Source organism: Bradysia coprophila, chromosome IV, assembly GCF_014529535.1.
Source record: "Bradysia coprophila strain Holo2 chromosome IV, BU_Bcop_v1, whole genome shotgun sequence".
NCBI lineage: Eukaryota > Metazoa > Arthropoda > Insecta > Diptera > Sciaridae > Bradysia > Bradysia coprophila.
In genome coordinates, this window is record NC_050738.1 from 9,642,936 (window position 1) to 9,664,502 (window position 21,567).

General features: G+C 35.0%; 2 protein-coding genes across 2 annotated transcripts; one reads left to right on the forward strand and one right to left on the reverse strand.

Moving 5' to 3' along the window:
* Positions 1-778: 778 nt before the first annotated feature.
* On the forward strand, positions 779-6,772 carry LOC119066084 (guanine nucleotide-binding protein subunit alpha homolog). The gene is made up of 6 exons (XM_037168352.1): positions 779-1,236; positions 3,590-3,736; positions 3,809-4,009; positions 4,070-4,201; positions 4,264-4,406; positions 5,842-6,772. The coding sequence occupies exons 1-6, from the start codon at positions 1,030-1,032 to the stop codon at positions 6,200-6,202; spliced, it is 1,191 nt and encodes a 396-aa protein (XP_037024247.1). The 5' UTR covers positions 779-1,029; the 3' UTR covers positions 6,203-6,772.
* An 8,740-nt stretch (positions 6,773-15,512) lies between these two features.
* Positions 15,513-18,022, reverse strand: LOC119066133 (copine-8-like). Its single transcript, XM_037168424.1, has 2 exons — positions 16,678-18,022; positions 15,513-16,618 (listed from the first exon to the last, which is right to left on the reverse strand). Exons 1-2 carry the CDS (start codon positions 17,738-17,740, stop codon positions 16,023-16,025), a joined length of 1,659 nt encoding a protein of 552 aa, XP_037024319.1. The 5' UTR covers positions 17,741-18,022; the 3' UTR covers positions 15,513-16,022.
* Between the last annotated feature and the right edge of the window lie 3,545 nt (positions 18,023-21,567).

Here is a 21,567-nt window from a genome sequence, read left to right on the forward strand (position 1 = left end):
TAATATGAACAATTGAATTTATAGCACTGCTCCTAGCATCAACACTGAACTTCAAATTTGGAGGCTTTTTTGCAAATTAGTTCATTAGTATCTGAATATTTTTATGTTAATGCTAGTAGTAGTACTATTGTGTACTCATATTCATTGTGGTTATTCACCTACTAATTCAATTGTACATCGAACCTGTAACGTTTTTTTTAAATATATGTTTTTTAGCAGCAGATATTACAAAATACTATGTTACTTCATTAGTTTTCAAAAATCTCATCAGGTTTACATGGTCTACACCAAACATGACAATTATTTGACAGGTAGCTCATACGTTTTGTGTCAACATCTCAGCACTTGTCAGACATTTTTCGCGAACTGTGTACTGTATCTTTAAAATCTTCATTGATATTCTTCATCATTTTTAAGTAAGTAAGAACTTAGTTGGTTCAGAAATTTCCAGACATAGTCTGAATCTTGTGACGATTGTGAAATCATTACTGTTCCCGCCAAACCAACTTTAAACTTCTACGTATTCCACATTTTTCGATGAATTCTATTGTTGTTAGCCATTCGTATAATTAACCAGACATACCAACCTGACTCAATTTATATCCAATGCCAACGATATGATACCCATAACTTTCCCTATTTTCAGAATGTCTTTTAAAATCAGTTTTCTACACGAAACTTCATTATTCTGTAAATGAAAATGTTTTCGATTTGTGATCAACGAAGCACCTTAATTCAGCTCCAATTAGAATTGACGCAGATCCATTCGAAATAGGTGTAAATGATCGTGATATCAGTCAAGTTTGTACATGCGTGCGACCGAAAGTAGCGATCACATTCTTTTCACAATTTGACAGGGTATTAAAAGTAAAATATATAACTTTCGATTGACGGGTTGTAATCTTTTATGTTTGTGCTCAATTTGCTGTAGTTATAAGGTGGAAAAATAAGCGAGAAAAGTGTTCAATCCAATTAGTTTGATTAGAATGATGCATTTATCGGGCAGCTAAATCGGTTAGTGCAATGTAAATGTTGCTAAAAGGTGTTTTATGTTTATATGAAAGTAAAGTGTCGCATAATATGGCCGACAGCCGAGGTAGAACATTTACATGTATCCGTTGTGAGGATTTGTTTACATATTTCTGGCGAGGCAGTCCGGAAGAAGTGGAACAACGGCACAAATCCCGTCAAATTGATAAAACCTTAAAACGGGAAGATCGAGCACGTAAAAGACAGGTAAAATGACGATGAAAACTCTTTTCCTTTTTTTTTTGTTTATTCGCTGTCAATATTTTCAGCAAAATAAATTTCGTATTTACTTTATCAATTAAGGCGGTGTAGTTGAAAAGGTGGATTTTATGAGCCAAAGACTTTGTTTTATACGTTCTAATCGAAAGGAAAAACTTTTTTTTTCCAGCAGTTGAATCTGCTTAATTAACAATTTCCTAATATTTGTCTGTGACTGACACACTGTCTGTATTTTTATGTTTGTACCCAATAAATTTTTATTACATATTTCTCGTCGTGATATTTTCATCTTCTTTATTTGCCTAGCTGATCGAAAATGGTATGTGAATTCAATATACCAGTAGTTTAGTAGCAAAAGACGTACAAAGAAAAGAATGTATCAATGATGCTGGTGTATGTTAGTAAAGTCATCATTTCCGTTGTCAATTAGTGCTCTCGCTTCATTTTAATTTAAATAATGAAGTACCTATGTGTCATGCGACGTACAATTATTTTATTTAAAAAAGAAATCCGTCTCTTCATATTTTATCGTCTCTTTAAATTAAATAACAAAAAAAGAAGAAGATGAAACGGTTAGCAAGTACCTAAATTTTAGTGTATGGTTAGTGGAATCATTTAAGTTTTATGATCATGACAAAACGGATTCAATAGCGGTTTATAGACGCTATAATTCTGACGTGCATTTAGGAATGTATTAAATCAAATCAATGCGAAGTGACACTTAATAATTTAGAAAAGTATAAACAGACAGAAAAAAAAACATTTTCGGAAATTCCGGTGTGCTAACCTTCCCTTCGACTTTCTTTTTGAACTCTTCTCCGAATTCATGATTCATGATTTTCGTACCACACCACATACCAAACTGTCAAACTAATTAAATCTTTGAATGAGCATGCGAGCAAATTAGCTACTATCTTCAAGCATATTGTAATTTAGCCATATTGCCTAACCTTTCACAGAAACAGGGGGCAATAAACATTGCATGAGGACTCTTATCGACTCTTCTACTTGATTCGGTTTAAGCATTCACTTAATTAAATCATTCAACACACGTTCAATTTTGTTGTGTAGGGCAGCTCCAGCACTTTATAAATTTTGGTTATCAGTGTCGATAGCGGATGTTGAAGTCGTTTGTAAACGTTCAATGTCAATAATTTAGTCGTTGCCCTGGGGTTGGTCAAAGAAACCAAAAATGTAGGAAACAAGCTAAATAAGGCGAAACTTCTCTCTTTATTGAAGAGATGGTAATGGTCAACATATGACCTGATATTGAAGATTTATCTGCCACAATGATCGAATTAGGCCATAAGGTAACCTTCATCTGTTATCGATAACGACGACAAAAATAATGACAGGCTCTGGGCAATATTGTCTTTTATATAGGAAAATACATGTTAAAAAAATTGAAGTACAAGATTGATTGATTGATTCATATTTATTAAGCATTTGCTATTTTTCACCATTTACAATTGATTCATATACTAAGTATCACATTTGAAACCGACCGATTAAAATACTTTGATCGATGGAAGTAATAGACCAGAATACTGGTCAATTGTTTGTCGTCTTAAACAGGTTAAAGTTGGTAGAATAAACAAACATTTTTTGAAGCGAAACACTGACGAAAACAGCATATGTTAATATTTGGTCAAGAAATGTGGGCGGGCCGGACAACTCAAATTTTGAATTTGTCAGGCAAGCCCAACCGGCAACCAAAACTTTATTGTTTCAATACCATTCTCCGTTTGGCTCGACGATCTTCATTTTGAGCACAATTAGAATTTTCTACGATGTTTGGTTGTATACACTAGGCATGGCAGACTTAAATAAACCAGGCAGAAGCGTTTGATTTGAGTAGGAACCTGAATTATCTAGTAGTCTTATATTTTGCGAATAAAATTAATTCAATTTATTAAGTCAGTGATCATTTGAGCCCATTTTCATACAGTGGTGTTAGGTCCTTTATTTGACTTTTCAAAAATGAACCGCTACTGCCTGTTTTTTTACTCTGCCGTGCATTGGGGCTTCCCTTGTTTAAGATAGATAACAAAAGTCGTAGAACAAATGTTTTTTGTATTGGTTAATGTAACAATTTGGCTGGATGTTTTAAAGTGTTGTGGGGCACTGTTATACTTTCTTAAACTAATTTTCGAGTAAAATATCTATGAATTAGTTCTGAAAGGGAGGTAAAGATGAAGAATGACACAGAGATAAACGTTTGATGCACTCCCGAACCGATCTTTCTGCAAAAAGACTAGTAACTCGACTGAGTTTCGGGTTGATTGAATTCTAACATATATTCTACTTTTCTTTGATAAATAATCAATTCTCTTATTTACAGGTGAAGGTGTTACTTCTTGGTGCTGGCGAATCTGGAAAGTCCACATTTTTGAAACAAATGCGTATCATTCATGGCGTTAATTTTGAGCCAGAATTGGTGCGCGAATATCAGCACGTAATATACCAAAATCTAGTGAAAGGCATGCAAGTGAGTAAAATTGCCATTGGATGAATTTCGAGACTTTATTGTATTCGAAAATTCGTTTCTTTTCGTCACCAGGTGCTAGTCGATGCTCGCGAAATATTAAACATTCCTTGGTCGAATCCGAAGAGACAGTACTCGGCGCATAAAATCTTAGATATACAAAATGTAAATGAATTGGATATTCGATTGTTTCGACAATGTGCGCCGGTAATAAGCGACTTATGGCAGGACAAAGCGATCAAAGATGCGTTTGATCGACGGAGAGAGTTTCAAATTGTATGTGACGATGAAGGTAGAAGAGCGCATGGCAAATGTTTAATTATCGTTGTTTTTCAGAGTGATTCCGTTAGTTATTTTATGAATGAAATAGATCGAATAGAAAAGCCTGATTACGTTCCAACAGCCAAGGATATATTGTACTGTCGTAAGGCAACCAAAGGTGTCCATGAATTTACGATTAGAATAGAGGTTCGTTTGATGCATATTGTGTGGTAACAAATCGTTAACCGTTTTTACCGTGCCATTTTCAGAACATTCCATTTGTATTCGTCGATGTGGGTGGACAAAGGTCACAGCGACGGAAATGGATAAAGTGTTTCGAAGACAAGTCGGTGAATTCAATTTTATTTTTAGTGTCAACATCAGAGTTCGATCAGGTTTTAGCTGAAGATCGGTGAGTATTTTGACATACACTCAATTTAGTGTGATTTCTGCGCAACGCATTGCGTTAGTGTTTTCTATTAGTGTCTCAAAAAATTGAAGTTTTTCATTTTCCGTGCAACTAAGCTTACCGCTATTACGATCAGAAATCCACTGAATAATGTTGCAGACATCTACTTCTTCGTCATTAATCACTCAATCACTGAATCAATCAAGGAGTTCACTACTCTCAAAATATGAGTCACTCCGCAAACAAATTTAGGAAATTATAAATCTCGAAAATATTACCACCGTCCTTCAACGTCAAATACAATTTAAACTAGAACATGGTCAACTGAGCTGGTTAACATTGAACCCGTAGTATTCCGCCCCTAGGGATGAAAATTAGTTTGAGTTAGAAAGTCAATGCTATTCGTTCTGACCAACCCCATCAGGCGATAATGCTTAGGGCGTCAGTTTAAGATAATTTTCTGCTCTAGAGTCGTTGTACAGTTTGGACCTGCGTCCTGAAATATGTATTTTTCTCTCAATTTGTTGTATTGCATATAAATTGTCAATTTACTTGCCCCAGTCAGTTTTGGTACAGACGTGCATGTGGGGTGGTGTTCACATGAACGACCGAATAAAGCTGTCAGTCATGTTTCATTAATTCGGCGTCATAAATATTCATCTTCAAGGAAAGTCTTTGGACTCGTTCCCATTTTTCTCGATTCTCCTTACCTTTTTGCATTTCTCGCGCAAAACTTGAACACATTTGTCCTAACATTCCGTTCAAAACGAGGAGCAGCAATTCGTCAAAGTGAACGAACGGTTTTTGGGGCACGTATTCTCAAGTCAGAACGTAGATTGGTTCAAAGATGACGAAGAAGCGGTTGTGAAGTAAACGAATTTTTCTTTTAAATCTTCTTTGGTTTTTTTTTTGTTACGTAACGACAGCAGGTAGAGTGGTAGGCTAGAAAAATACCGTTACATACTATTATGTCCAGTCCCTAATACAAAAAAGAAACTTTTCACTACGCAGGCGAGAGATAGTCATTTTCTCACATCAGCTGAGGCTTCATGAGCCTTTGTTGTAAAAAACGTTGGTTTTAACACGGGAGAAAGGTTGGAAATTGCATTTTCTCGGGTGAATTCATTGCCACGCTCTGGCCACGAACAACACCCTACAATTTCCACCTTTTCATCCTTCGTTGAACAAATAGCTATTATATGAAGGGACTTCAAACTCTTCATGAGAATATGGGATATATTGATGAATGAAGTGTCAGCTTCACCTTAATTGGGGGTTGTCTCGAAACAATATGTCCTACAAGTGGGTATCTTATGAGGCATATCTGTGTAGATTCTCACAGTCACTTGATTAAAATGAAAATTGTTGTTCCCTCTCGTCGGTCCAGTCTACTATTTTGTCTAATCAAAACCGTTTTCTCTTCCAAATTTCATTGCAGCACAACGAACCGCTTAGAAGAATCCAAAAATATATTCGACACCATTGTTAATAACAAAACATTTGAAGGTATATCGATCATATTATTTCTTAATAAAGCCGATCTACTTGAACAAAAAATTCTGAGCAAAAGTGCACTGGACATTAGCCACTATTATCCCCAATTCAAAGGCAATCCCAATAATTTGCTGGACGTGCACGAATTTATATCGAATATGTTTTTGAATGTACGACGTAATTGTGATATTGCAATTTATCATCATTTCACTACGGCCGTTGATACCAATAATATTCAGCATGTGTTCCGAGATGTTAAAGCGAATATATTGAACAATAATTTGATTGCACTAAATTTACATTGAGGAAAGGAAAGGAAGAAAAATTCGATAGAGAGAGAGAGAGAGATAATATAGTTGATCTGTGGAAAATGTTTTTTTTTTAATTTTAAATTTTATTTGATTGTTTCGGTTTAATTTATATTATGGAAATGAGCAAATCAATTAAGAACAGAAATTATTACATCCAAATTAGAGAAAAGAAAAATGTCCAGAGCGTTTTGCAAAAATGTAAAGGATTACCGATGTGACATGAGATATGATAATATTAAAATAATAAAAAAAACAGCAAAAATGTCAAAAGAATTAAACATTTTTTTTATAAAAAATTATGCGCAAAGAATAACTCGATGGAAAGTATCTATATTAGACCTAAGTATTAATGTGTAATCGGAGCAGCAAAATATATATATTTATTTATATATTTTTTATTATTAAAAATACATAAATAAAATTAACAAACAAACGGAAAACATTAATAAATTCAAAACTGAACCAAAAATATAAAGTAAAAATTATTGTTATCTTATATTATCAGAGATGGAAAAGGAGGTGAAAAGGAAAGGACCGAATCTGTGTATCTGTAAACAATAATTACGAAAAAAAAAAAAAAAACAAAAAAAATAATTAATTGATTAAAACAATGAGATCACTTTATCAATATAGTAATATAAAAATTATTTTCTTAATTTATTTTTTTCTCTAAAGTACAATTTTCCCCCTAATTTAACACAATTAATTGATTCATATTTTATCGAAGCGTTGAGCATTCTATTTGGTATTAGGTGTGTCGTTCAGAAATTGAAAAAGGTGGTTTTCTAACCAGGACATATTATTCAGAGGTTAAAGTCTTAAATTCTCAAAATTCCTAATTTCGAAAATTTCAGGAATTTTCTGAATTAAGAATTAAAGGCAGGGTAAATTGAAGTGATCGATTTTGAAGATTTTTAGCGTATCGTGATTTGAAAACGAGTATAGAACTAAATAACAAGCTTTTGATCGATTTTTATACATTTACAATGTTTTTTCGGTATATTGAGCTTGCGCTCGCACGTTTATACTTCGAAGTCGAGCTTATACGTGTGCATGCAACAAATGCAATGTAAACATTTCGAATGGGCGGTATGTAAGACTATACTGGATTTCAAATGTGGATGCACTCAGAGTCGATCATTTTAATTTACTTCCACTTTAATTACTGAAAATTCATAAAAAATTATCCTAATTTTCGACTTTTGTTAGAATTTTTAATATTTTTCAAAATTTTACGTAGTAAAATCCTGCAAAATTCTTGACAATTCCTAAAAACTCATAAAAAATTCCTGAAAGTTTAAAAAAAAATCTTACAATTTTGTAGAATTCCGACACTGTTTGTAACGGAAACTCAGAATTCACGTTACAAACATGGCAAACAGGGAATTCTACAAAATTTTAAGATTTTTTTTATAACCTTTAGGAATTTTGTAGGTTTTTTTAGGAATTTTCAATAATTTTAAAGAGTTTGGGACGTAAAATTTTTTTAAATTTCTAAAAATTCTTACAAAATTCTAATTTAGCATTCTATGTTAACCAATTTAATGATGATCGGTTCATCTGTTTGGTTTAACAAATTCAACAAATGCAGACACATTGCACATCGTGTCTGTAGAAGAATCAAACTACTCATGCATGAGCATTTGACTTGTTTACAGGTCTGTTGTGTATGAGTTTACACATCGTTCTGATGTGCTTTTTCTTTCGCAGTATGTGCTGCTCTGTAGTGGCTATAACTACAGTACTCCAGCACGTGGATTGTAAGTTTTTTAGTGATGAGGCGTTTTGAAGAATTTTATTTCTTCATTTAGCTAATGATTCACTGAAAAATAGCGTGCATAAAGTTATGACTACCTCTCGTAGTTTGGTCATTTCTTTGCCACTGTCGCCTGTGGCCTGATGAGAAATGGTATTTTTGAACTGCATATTAATGCAACATGTCGAAAGACATATTGAAGTTTCTCACAGAAACAGTGGCCAAACGTACCTCGATTTCTAATTTTAAGATAATGTGAGAATCTTTACGATTTTTAGAAATTTTCAGAAATTAATTCCTTAATTAATTTCTTTATTTTATTTTAAACACTAAAGTTTCTGGTCAAATTGATTTTTGACTGCAGATGATTTCTCTCGAAGAAAATTAGCAACAATACGCACTGTAATATCATAAAACTCTACGGTTCGACTTCCAGAGAAGTCATCGAACATAGAACTCCCACTAATCAAATATAACAATGACATACTTCACATATTAACGCCCTCAAGGGCCACAAGTCTAGGATGTGTCTATGTCTACTCTAAAGTAGAAGCACCAAAAATACTTAATTTAAAAACACAAGAAAAGACAAAGTTCGCTAACTAAACTTTAAAAATAATTTCATTTCAATTTTAAAACGACACCTTAATCCAAGTGTATATCAAATGCTTAGCCAGTGGCAAATATTGTAGACAACACAACAAATGAATGATGGGCATCACCACTTTTATTTTAATAGACCGATCCCATTATAATGCGAGAATTAATTTGCGAGTTAATTGAACTGTCGGATATTACTTAGAAAAATGATTATATACGAAATTGACTAATAAAATGAAGGCTTAATTGGTGCCTTTTGAAGAAATAAATTTTGTTCGACCATTTTACGGTCTGAATTTTCCATTCACAATTTTTTACAAATAATTTTTGATACAAAAAAAAGAGAAGAAAATTTTGTTTCGATAATCGATTGCGCTCATAAAATAAAATGTTTTTGTGATATTATTGATTAGCTCTAAGCAATAAACGAAGTCGTAAATTTTATATAAGTATAATTACATGCAGGTTCTGCCAGCAGCACAGTATACACCATTTTTTATACAAAATGAACTAAAATTTTCGATGATGGGGAATCTTTTACAGCGCCAAAATTTGATACGATTTTTTTAGAGTTATTATACGACTCACATTTTAGCATTTTATACCGAAAATTTTTGTAAAATTATCGAGAAAAACAATCACACACGACATATTACAGCATTTTGTTGCATTTACTTTAAGGAAAATCATAAACATCAAAAATTTGTAAATAAGTCCATCCAAATATAATGACTGCAGCACACAACACACATTATACAATATTTTGTATACCAATCAAGGCTGATTTGCATAGTGTTGTGTAAATTCAAAATGTCGATTGTTCGATGTATTGCGACCCAGGCAAGTCGCATGGAAAAAGTCCATTTCACCCATATTCACCCATATTTCGTAAACGCTTAGTGACCACAATATCAATAAAATTCATTTTCATGTTCATTCGATAGACCGACACAAAGGAAATAATTAGTTAGCTTTGAAGATTTGCCATAGACCTTAATCATTTGATCTTCGAAAATGAAAGAAATAATTCACATTGCTTCAGCATAAGACTGCATTGCATGCCCATAGTTTCAGGGAAAGTACTAGAATCTCTACAATAAATCTCTATGTTGACGTCCATTCATTTGTACTAATTTCAACATTACACTAGCAGTCTAGCGTGTAGCACAACATAATTACTCAATCTATCACTTCCTTTGTTCAAAGAATTGAATTAGAAGGTTCATAGTATCAGACAGAATCTTTTAATTCATTCGTTAAACATGCAATTTAAACAAAATATATAAGTCCACACTACGCAGAGATCCATCGTTTATTTATGTCGTTGCAGTCGATAACAGATGACATGACCTCTGGCTTTGTCTCGCTCTTTCTGTGAGTTTTCGCATATACATTGTCTTCACAGTGGCCACTACGAAAATTAAAATTTAACGAGAGAGAAAATTAATAACGAAAAATTAACAGCTCACTAATTGCCTAAATTAGATTATACAAAAACAAAGTTTAATGAATTCTTTTTATCACACCAACTTCAAAACATGCCTAGTATTTTAACCCAAGAAAAAAAAAATATTAAAAATTTGTGGAAAATGTTTAGTGTAAATATTTGTAAAATAGGGTAGAACATTTTATGGACTAAATACTGTTATTTAAATAAACAATTACATTTCATTCAAATCTGGATTGTTTTCCTTCGTCTCCCACAATGTGATCAGCGGACAGAGGAAATATGGTGTGTCACATCTACGAGGGTGTAACCAATTTTTTAGTTCTTTTCAGGTTAGTACATATTTTCGTCAACCGCACAAAAAACAGAAATTTACTATATTTACGTGACAAACGAGAATATGTGTCTGGAAGAATAACATTCTAGTTTTCTAACGCATTTAAAAAATACTTTGTCACCATTGTCACGTACACGACCACTCAAAATTATCCGATGATTGTTTTCAGTGCAAATTGACAAAATTTGAGAGGACCCTAAAAATCGAAAGATGGGCGCATTGGAAAGCCGGATTTTTAATCGTTGTTCCCCGATAATAAGTAAATTTTTGTTATATTTTTCCTTTAACCTGTTATAGACGGCAAGCATATAACCAGTATTATTATCGGGTCTGTTACTTCTATCGATCAAAGCAGGGCCTATTTTTTAGAAAACAATTTCTAAAATTTTCTAAAAATTCTAAAATTTTCTAAAAATTCTAAAATTTTCTAAAAAATTCTAGAATTTTCTAAAATTTCTAGAATTTTCTAAAAAATTCTAGAATTTTCTAAAATTTTCTAAAATTTTCTAGAATTTTCTAAAAATTCTAAAATTTTCAAGACTTCTAATTAGTACTAACTTAGAAATCTGTTCTTTTTGAAATTTTTTTTTTTTTACAACGTTCAAAATTTAATGATATTTTTAATAACTTTCTTTTTGTGCTGTTTGGCATCGGCAAATACTCCATTGTACCACTCCTGCTGTTTGACTTTGCTGCCTGAGTGGGGACATCTCTTCTTTTTCCCCATCCAGAGCTTGACAGCATCACCAGGATCGAACTCAAATAGAGGCGCCATATTCATGTTAATGTAAAGATAATTAAAGAGTGTACCGGGTGCGAGCGACGTACGATCACTGTCTTTGAATAGATTGTAAACACCTGCATAGAAAATGTGTTAGCATTACTGGGATGTTATTTGGCGAAAAAGTAATTTCCTACTTATCGATCTCTCTACGTCAGCTGAATGGGGTTTCGCAGCTGCAGCCCTAGCCAGTGCTGTTTTCAATACGATAAAATTTTCGGGATCCAGCCGATTTAATTCTTGCAACGTTTCAAGTGGAGTGTCGAATTTTTTTCCATTAATTAGACCAGCTGCCTGAACGTACTCGTTATAAAATGCTTCTTCGCTCAAATCGGAAACAATTGAGTTATAGCACAGTTTTAGTGATTGATGTGAAAAAGAAGTGCTAATTGCTCCGAGGGGTTGCAAATTCTCTTGCAGTTCCTGGTCGATGTTCATTCGTTCAGTGACGAAATTAATAAGAGTTTGAATGATGTCATTTCTATTCGATTCGGAGAAAATGCATCGCTGTGATCTATTTGATCTGCCAACGTTTTCCAATAATTTGTGACCAAAAAAATATTTTCCGTCATCTTTCAATTGGATATTGTTTAAGAATTCTTGTTCCCAACCATTTTCCCGTGGCATATGTATGCATTCCGATAATCGCTCACATAATTTTTGTTTTTTATTCGGCAAATCCAAAATGGATATGGTGTCATCTTCAAATGTTTTTTGAAAAGTTTTGAGAAGAAACAAAACATCACATAAAAAAGCCAGAAGTCGGATTCGGTCGTACGAGAGCCATCGAGTGGAAACCCTAGTAAAAATAAAAGTCTCAAAAGCTCGAAAAGAGACGTCTCACGTCTCCCAATACAAAGGATTTGAGACTGTGAGACGTCTCTTTTCGAGCTTTTGAGACTTTTATTTTTACACGGGAAGTCCAGCTTCATTTTCTTTCTTAAAGTATGACATTGCAGCACGCCAGTTTCTTAGAGTTACATTGAATAATTCAAAAGTAAATTGTGTCCAACGCACTTCGAAGTATTCCAAATATCGAAGTGGCTCTGATAAGTTGCTTTCTTTAGCAATATTTTTTAACTTGTGGGTTCTTTCTCCTGATTTATGAAAATAAGTCGATAGGCTGGAAGCATCTTTAATTAGGTCAGAAATTAAGGAATTCGTATTACATAAATTTTCCGAAGAAGTCTGGCAGCGTTTTGCCATCAGGTACCATATCTTCATTGAACGTTGTTTTCATAAAAGATTCCAGTTTGAGAATGTAGGTTTCATCGAAGCGAGAAAGCACTCCGGCACTGTCGAAATCATGAAACGTTAAAATGTTTCGTAAACACCTGGAATTCTTAGTATCTTAGTCTCTTGGAATTTGGAACGATACGAACTCTTTAACGGTTTTGAAAAACAATTAAAAATAAAAATTCCAAATGTTTTACGGAATATTTTAACGTTTCACGATTTGGATTGTGCTAGTGTTATTTCCCGCCTCGATGAAAATTACATTGACAAATTGGAAAATTTCATGAAAACAAAATTTAATGGCGACATGCTTTCTGATGGGAAAACGTTGCCGGACTTCTTAGGAAGGTTTCATAAAGGCAAAAATCAATTCCAATTTTCAATCGGACAACGAATCGTGCTAACCATAATTCGGGAATTTTGCGCTAAAATGTTTGGAATCAAGACGTACGTGTGTATAGTTTTCAATTGTGTTTCTGAATATTTAGTTTATTAATTCTCGATCTGTGAATAGAATTCAGCTGACTATAGTGCAACAAACTCCGATGTCACTCACCAAACAAATAGTCAGGAGGTCGATAACTTTAAGAACGTTCATGTCTCGTTGCTATTTCGAACAGTGCGAAGCTGGATTTATCGCAACGAATCATTAAGTCAGGTATTTAGAAAAGGACATCAACTATTTGTAACTTTCAATAAGGAAAACTTCTTCAGATTGCCAGCAACGATCTGCAATTTGCAATTGTTTCCGGCTCATACCAAAAACAGTCAGAGGACAGTTATTGCTGTATCGTCAAATGCCCATCGAGAGGATGCAACGAAACGTTTAATGCTTCTCTGAAAATCTATAGAAACTATTATAAGTCAACAGAAAGCACAAGTTGAACGACCTGGACAACCGAAATGGCTAACGCCCGATTTGTATACGCATGTTTTACAGCATTACTGCAATGCTCCAACGGAAGTTGACGACATTCAAGCTGCACAAGTTGAAGACATTCAAGCTGCACAAGTTGAAGACATTCAACCTGCGCAAGCTGAAGACTTTCCACCTGAAACTGTGGTTACTGACAATATCATAGATGATATTGCTGATAAGACCACTGAGGATCCTAAAATAAGCGGAACTAGTTCTATTAGAGAACGTAGAAATCAGGTTCAACCTTCTTCTCGTAAACGTAATTATAATGGAGGTACCGGTTCCAATAAGTATTGTAAGAAGAAGTCGGCTTAATTACAATAAATATAACATGCAAAATATGACTCACGTATTATCTACTTATTTTAAGACGTTGCTTTTAGAATCTTTCTTCAATTTTCTAGAATTTTCTAAAATTTTCTAAAATTTTCTAATATTTTCTAAAAATTCTAAAATTTTCTAAAATTTTCTAAATTTTTCTAAAATTTTCTAAAAATTCTAAAATTTTCTGAAAATTCTAGAAATTCTTAAAAATATTCTAAAAAATAGGCCCTGGATCAAAGTATTTTCAATCGGTTGAATTCAAATCTTGTACTTCAATTTTTTAACATACATTTTACTGTATAAAGGGGGTAGGGTAATCTCGCACACCACACAAATTCATGGTGTGCGAGATTCACATCTAAGTGGTGAATCTCGCACAGTCATGACTTTTCGTTACATGTCGTAAAAGGACGCATACTATGATCGCGTGTGCGAGATTCCCCGACACCCTATAAAGGACCATATTACCCAAAGCTTGTGATTATTTTTGTCGTCGTTGTCGGTAACAGATATGTGATAGGTTAAATATTAAGGATCATTCTTTCAAATTTTTGGCGTCGTCTATAATTTTGGCAATTTGCACTGAAAACACCCAATGGTCAAAAAGATTTGTTACAAATAACTGTAAACCAGAACTTTGACAACGCGAACGGCATCGATTTCATCCACAGCAACATAACCTACGCCAAAGCACCTAGCAGGGTAATAGAGGTTTTTACACGTCAAATAGAGTAGTTTTTTGATACCAATAATACCATTAGCAGCCTTAATGGTAATTTTGCAATGACATTAAGCAAAAAAAGGTATGGAAACATTCGCATACTTCGATTAAAGTACTACTTTTTTTTCTAGTACCTTGCTAGGTGCTTTGCCTACGCGATTTTACGTACAAGTGTCTCTATGGATAAAATTTGACTGAAATTTGACAATTCGTATGACCTTGGAACAAGCCTATACTTTTGAATGGTGTTGTGGAGTCAGAGATATATAGATTTCGGGATTTTCAGAGACATCATCGTTTCAACGTTTTTTCTGTATTCTCTCATTTCGCGTGGGAATTGACAGAAATAGACATCATATCTATATTTCTCCGACAGCACGTATGAAATTAAATATCCTACGGAGATGAAAATGGCGAAATACTGAGATTTTCTCCAGTCCTAGTTTTCATTCTGTCGCTTGTAAAACCGGGCCTGCACATTTTTACCTTGTCTGAATTTACCTGAAATCGGTAAATCAGTAAAAGTTCAGGTACATCAAGGTCAGGTTTAAGGCATACCCGAAAAAATCTCAGTTATAACTGAAGTCTGACCTGACTTTTCAGTTAAATTCAGGTCCGGTCAGTTCAGACTCAAGTATTCTCAGTTCAGGCTCAGTTCAAGAGAGACATGACCTATTCAGAGTCTTTAATTTAACGCTGCGTTAGTCAAAGTATTCTCATTTTTTGTGTTCAATTTTCAACTCACTTACGGCCGGCAGCAGTTTGTTTTTTTTTAGCAATTTTGAATGTAGCCTTCACTCCGCTCATGTTATACAGGCCTGCGGTCTCTTGTTATAATTACACATCAGAGCCTAATAAAGTACTTTGCACTCGATATCATAAATAGCCATTTTGGTTCTCGTAGCAACAATTCATACTAGTCGATACTTTACATGCTTTATGCACCCAAAGAGAAATTTTCGTTCCGCTAACAGAAACAAAATTTCACTCGCAGAAAGCGTGTAAAATCCAATATCTGATCCTGTGAAGTTTGAGTGGGAGCTAGAGAAAAAACTTTCTCCCTTCTAGTCTAGAAAATGCTTTTCGGTCTTTCAGTCCAGTTGTTTGACCGCAATTATTTGAAGAATGATAAGCAAATTTCTTGCAATTAATCGATTTAAATAAGAATAGTCAATGTGTCCATTCCACCAAAAATGTATTTATTTTCTCATAAAAAGCTAAGAAAGCTATAAAGACAGATATCGCTGTCATAGAACTAGGAATAGTAAAACTTGTAAAACTATAATTTGATTCAGTGTCCATTGTGAGCATTGAAAGTTCGAAATTTATCACAAGAACTAGTCTACTTCAATCAGAACTTAACAATATCTTCAACACAATTCAATGAACTCACTTGCAAAGTAAGAAGGTAAAAATAATGGTTGAGGTAAAGTTTTGTACGTGGACATTTTTGCACTTACTGCACTTGTGCATGATTCGCTACATTTGTACTTTTCATCACAACATTTAACATTTATAAAAACATTCAAAAAATTTACGTTTTCGTTTTATACACTCCTTATATGACTAGACACAGTAGACACTTAAACACAGTCATATCGACGCATAGCTTAATACATTGTATTAGCTATAAAGTACAATCATCCCGACATCAGAATCCCGACATAAAGTTTGAATACAAAAAAAATCTCAATTAACCCATTGGTGCAGAAGGTACACCTTCTGTGATCGGAACTGGCTGCGGCTTATACCCTTTAGAATTCATGAAACCCGTCATTTGATCTGGAATTTCAGCCAGCACCGCTTTTGCCAAATCGGCCTGAGAGCGTACAAATGATCCGCGCTGTGCCAAAAACCGGTTCAACGGTACAAATTGTACAATATCTCGTTCGGCATATACACCGTCCAGATTCAATCGAGTGTCGTCACCATCCAGTTCATCCATCGCACTAAAATCTGCATTCCCAACGCCGACTATAATTATCGAGATTGGTAGTTTTGCTGCGTGGATGATCGCACGTATTGTTGCATGCATGTCGGATATTATTCCGTCAGTTATGATCAGCAGAACAAAGTAATGCTTTCCGTCTTGATACTGCCGTGCTATTTCAACAGTATTGAGAATTACCGGAGCGAAATTGGTCGGGCCGAACAGTTGCACTCTTGACAATGTATTGCGGTAGTGGTTCATAATTTCTTGAATATTGATGCAGAATGGATGGGATGGATTGTTATTCAATGGGAATTGGTGAGACACATTTCCCGTTGGCGGTAGTTTGGCGCCGAAACCTGAAAGAATTGAGATAATTGGCAATTGGCAAAATTTATCTTGAATGACAACAACTTACCGAAAGCTGGATACAGCTGCGACGAGTCGTAGCTCTGCACAATTTCACCGACACTCCGCAATGCCAATTCGTAGCTATTTGGTTCACTGCTCATAAAATGCAACGACTGTGGGTCCATAGGTGATCCGTTCGAGGCAGTAAAGTCAATGGCAACAGCGAAATGCATCTGCGTTCCTCCACGAATGTAATCCAAAAATGAAACCTCCTCAGTTACGGTGATATTTATCAGCTCCAATAGACCAGTATGCTCCTTACTTTTTGGATTTTTTCTGAGACGATATTGGTTGTCTTCGCCCACCCCCATCTTCAGTGTGCGTAGAGACGTCTGACAAGTACCGATTAATTTATGATCTCCGTCACTCCGACTGTCGTAGCAATCAATTTTGATTGTTCGATCGTTGTCCCCGTTACATAGGGTTCTTCCTTTGATTGTCATTGGCTTCCATTGTGCATTTTGCGTTGATTTAACGACTTCACTTTTCAGCACCACTGAAAACGAGCCGTCCTCGTTCGACCGTGAGAACACTAGAAACGGATCATTTCGGAAAAGGAAACATGTTCTCGCCAAGTTTTTGGATCGAAATGCCATTTGAACGATTTCCTTACAGCTCGATACTTCTTCGGTCACAATAACAATATGACCAGCGTTGCTTGATCGTTTATTTTTCAGTTTACCACGAAATTGACGCCCGTTGAATGAAACTATCTCTGCCGCAGTTGTTTCATATTCGCCAAGGAAATCGTCTCCACCCGATACATCTTTATCCCACACTTCAAAGCGAATCTTTTGGATTGTCTCGAAGTTGTAGTTCACGATGAACTTTTTCACCCATTCCGGATTCAGATTATCATCAATCATTTCGGTGCGACCAACCTCAAAGTAGTTGCTTTGCCAGGGCTCCCTCATTTGCACAATGCAGAATGGATCTGATTTCGACATGACGTCACAATTGAGTAGATTTTGGCAACTCAGCGTCAATTCAATTTGTGAGGTACATGCGGCTGATGCAGATGAAGGGCCAATGGTGCCGGCACCAATGTTTGTAAAGTTCGCTGTGGTCATTTTGTTTGATTTTAGTAAATTTGTGCCCACACCCTTGATAGCAAACTTGTGTGACTATAGCGATATGGCGAATATGCACACGAAAACAACTGAAAAGTCCACAAGCGCAATTCTAAACTACACTATTCTACTCACAACTTTATAGCGAACTGAATTTGTTAAATAATTCCCGGAATGCTAAAATATTCCTAAATTTAGGAACTGTGATTCACTTTGCGTGTTGATAACTTTTATTTATTTATATTTTCGATCCCCATACGTCATTTGTATATTTGATGGTCACGTTGGTTGCATTGACAAACATGATTTTTTCCTGCTCCAAGGGTTGACGTATAGAAATAGCGCCAAATTTTGATATTACATCCGAGAGATTCGAATGGTTATAAAACATTATGATGATTAGATTGAGCTTGCCATCGTTCAACTCTCAATGATTCAAATGAAAACTTATTGGAAGTAATGGCATAATAATCTGTTAAAAAGACTGATAAAATTGATAAACAATATGTTCAACTCTATTACTTCGATTATTTTAACATTACTTATCTTCTGAGCAGACTATAAAATCTCTAGAATTACAAAAGCATCTTTCTTCCAAATTCCGATTCCGAATAATATTTCCTAGTTTTTGTCCTAATCCTAGTCTTTAACGAAACGGGATTCAATATTCCCCCGTCTGCACTAGAAATGATACAAACATTCTTGTGATGATTGTATCAAATTATCACGTTATTTCAAAAACACATTTAAATAGCAAAATTTGGTTGAGGCTTTTAATTTCTGGATTCTCTAAGGACAGGCCTTCCATGCAAAATTAATTTGCCTTACTAAGGAGGGTTTATGGCAAAAATTAGGTGAAAATAAGGAATTTTGAAGTTCAAATTCAGGAAAAATTTAGGAGTTTTCCAACTAAATCTTTAAAACATTTTTTTTTGTAATGAATATGTCGAAAGAGACGGGAAATGTTAACATGAACGTGAATAGGTAAAATGTTTTCTGGTCTGTCAAGATAGGTGATCGAGATCAATGCAGTTGTTGTTTGAACTCAGGAGGTCCGAATACCTTATCACTTTCATTTCCTTATATTCGAGTCGGATACCTCTTCACACAGACGTGTGTTCTATTTTCAGGGCACCGAGACCCACCTAACACACTATGTCACCATCCGTGTACTGTACATTACCTGTGTTGCCTATTGATGTCTATAGAAATGAAAACATTCCATTTTATTGTTCACTTAATTTAATAGCTGTTTCTGATTATTTCGTGGCAACGTAAAGAACAGCAAAAGTATGAACAAAAACACGATGATGGCCAAACCGAAGACAGCCCATCTAACCCAGAACCGGGTCTGAAAATTTTCCTCACGCAACCGGTTGAGCCGAATGTCCTCTAACAAGATGAATTGAGCCAATACGCCTACAACAATCCGGTACATTCGTAATGAGTAAGTAAAACTTCCGACCTATATAATTGCGAAATACTTACTGTGTGTGTTTTGTGCTCGGACTGCGTCGCAAGTGCCATCATTCGACCCGTCATTCTGTGTACCGTCAATCGTTTTCGTTTGTTGATCTAGAAAATATACGACAATATTGTGGTTACGTTATGTGCTCCAGAATTATTCCAAAAAAAAATTATCAAAATCAATACTTGAAATTTCGTCTGCTAACACACGCTCGATGAGGACCTTTTTCGCCCCAGATATTTTGAGGTTTCTTTTCCTCAATTCTCGTTGGAGATCCTTTACTTTCCATTTGCTCAGCACCTCGAATGATGTGCAACTTGTCTGACCGGTCGGACTCGGACCTTTATATAAAATTTTCAACGTCAAAAGGTAGAGCAAAAGATTGGTAAGTGAGCCGTAGAAACTTGTCGAATGCAGAATCGCGATGTTGCCAAGCTGGGATCGGCCTGGTTTGGTCTAGGAGGCCGACGTTGCCTAACACTTCTTTTCGCTCAATGAAATTTTGATTTTTGAAAATTTATTTAAAAATATAAAATGAAATATTTTTGACATGGTTCCATGGGCGAAATTATTCCGAATGGTGTCTATTTTACAATCGCTAAACCGAACTGGTGTGCATACGTCATTTTGCACCAGCTGGTCCCATTTGGAATTGTATGTGACCAGCTGGTGCAAAATAACGTATACACACCAGTTCGGTTTAGCGATTGTATGTTAAAAATAAAAAACATTAATTACTTTAAAAAAAGCATTTACCGGATTTTCCAGATTTGCACATTTTTTGTATTGATGGTCGCCATCTTGAATTACAGCGCCACCAGCATATTTTTTCAATCACTTACATTTTTATCGTATGCAGAAAGGTTCAAGGAACACAAGATTTTTTTCCCACTCAATTCGGATCAAAATTCAATTTTATAGAGCCGAAAGAAGTTTTAGCTGACGGCGGCTCCCTGACCCAAACCAGGTCGATCCCAACTTGGCAACATTGCGATTCGAGTTCGTGGCCGACCAACCTACGATAGTCAACCATAAAATCGCTTTTTACATTCAATATGAGCGAAAGGACAACTCGCACCAGACTAATACCGATATCAATTATTTAAAAAAGGTTTACGTTTCCAAACAGCGTCAGTTATCACTCTTTTGGGGTTTTTGTCAGATATTACCCGTTTTTTTGCCATTTAACCTAATCCCAAAATCTAGGAACCACCATATGAGTAGATTCGTTATGTCCACATCGACCCGAAAACATCAAAAACCCCGATGTGAGTGGAGAAATGCTGTAATGCTAGAGAAATCACCTTCGAACATAAATGATAGGAACCAACACATGAGCAGGAATCCTGCTAGTCATGTCAAAAGGACAAATAATCATTTAAAAGCCTGACATTAGTTGGAAATCCGATTTTTATTAAGCTTTACCATCTTGAAGGCAATCAATAAATCTGGCATTTCTTTTTGTTTAAAATACCGCCAAATTGAAGTTCTTCTACTTCGTTTGTTTTAAGCATAAATAAGCATATGATGAAAGATTATTTATTTGCATTGCTGCAGTCGTTTGGTAAGCTTGTCCATGATTTAATAGTTTTTTCTGATTATTTTGTGACAATGAAACGAATCCGCCAGGTTCATACAAAAATATTATTTAAAAAACATTGAGACTATTATGAGAAAAATGCTTTACCAGGACCTAAATTAACCTTTAAAGTTAGATTTTATTTTTTTAATCGCTGAGACCAAGGTATAGTGAGCACATCTTTTCAAGTAAAACTTGAATAATGTCTGTGGATAAGCACTCCTAAGCTCGGGACTGGTTGTAATCGTCAGGCCCTAACTAACTCCAAATTATAGAACTGGACTGGAAAATCAAAAACATATTTATTTTATGACCAAATGATTGAATGACAGCCCTAAACGAACCCTAAAATAGACGCCCATACTCCACACATCCCTAAATGGGACATGTATCTGCGATGAGATCTCAGTATTTCAGTAACAAAAGAATTTGAATTCGTTACCATTTTAATTCAGATGGTACATAATGTTGTGCCGTGCCATATATATCGATAACGACGACACGGTTGCATTAGAATTCACTTAAAGCGAAGCAAATGAAGTGGAGGGAAAGATGTCAACAGATGTCTAGTTTTTGAGCTATAGCAAAGCAACGCACTGTCAAAAACCAGCTTCAGAGCTACATTGAATAAAATGTTCAATGGAAAGTTCGGCCAAAATCTATAAATTTACGGTCGAACTATGCGAAGACCCACGGCAGAGTAAAAGTAACCCAGGCAGGAGTGCTTGTTTGACTAGGGACCTGAATAATCTAGTAGCCCTATGTTTTTTGCGAATTAAA

Excerpts from the sequence above, each read along its gene's own strand:
- LOC119066084 (XM_037168352.1), top strand. The coding sequence starts at position 1,030 with ATGTTGCTAAAAGGTGTTTTATGTTTATATGAAAGTAAAGTGTCGCAT. Across the intron at positions 1,237-3,589 it reads ATCGAGCACGTAAAAGACAG|GTGAAGGTGTTACTTCTTGG; the intron begins GTAAAATGACGA and ends TCTTATTTACAG. Across the intron at positions 4,407-5,841 it reads CAGGTTTTAGCTGAAGATCG|CACAACGAACCGCTTAGAAG; the intron begins GTGAGTATTTTG and ends ATTTCATTGCAG.
- LOC119066133 (XM_037168424.1), bottom strand. The coding sequence starts at position 17,740 with ATGACCACAGCGAACTTTACAAACATTGGTGCCGGCACCATTGGCCCT. Across the intron at positions 16,619-16,677 it reads GCAGCTGTATCCAGCTTTCG|GTTTCGGCGCCAAACTACCG; the intron begins GTAAGTTGTTGT and ends CAATTCTTTCAG.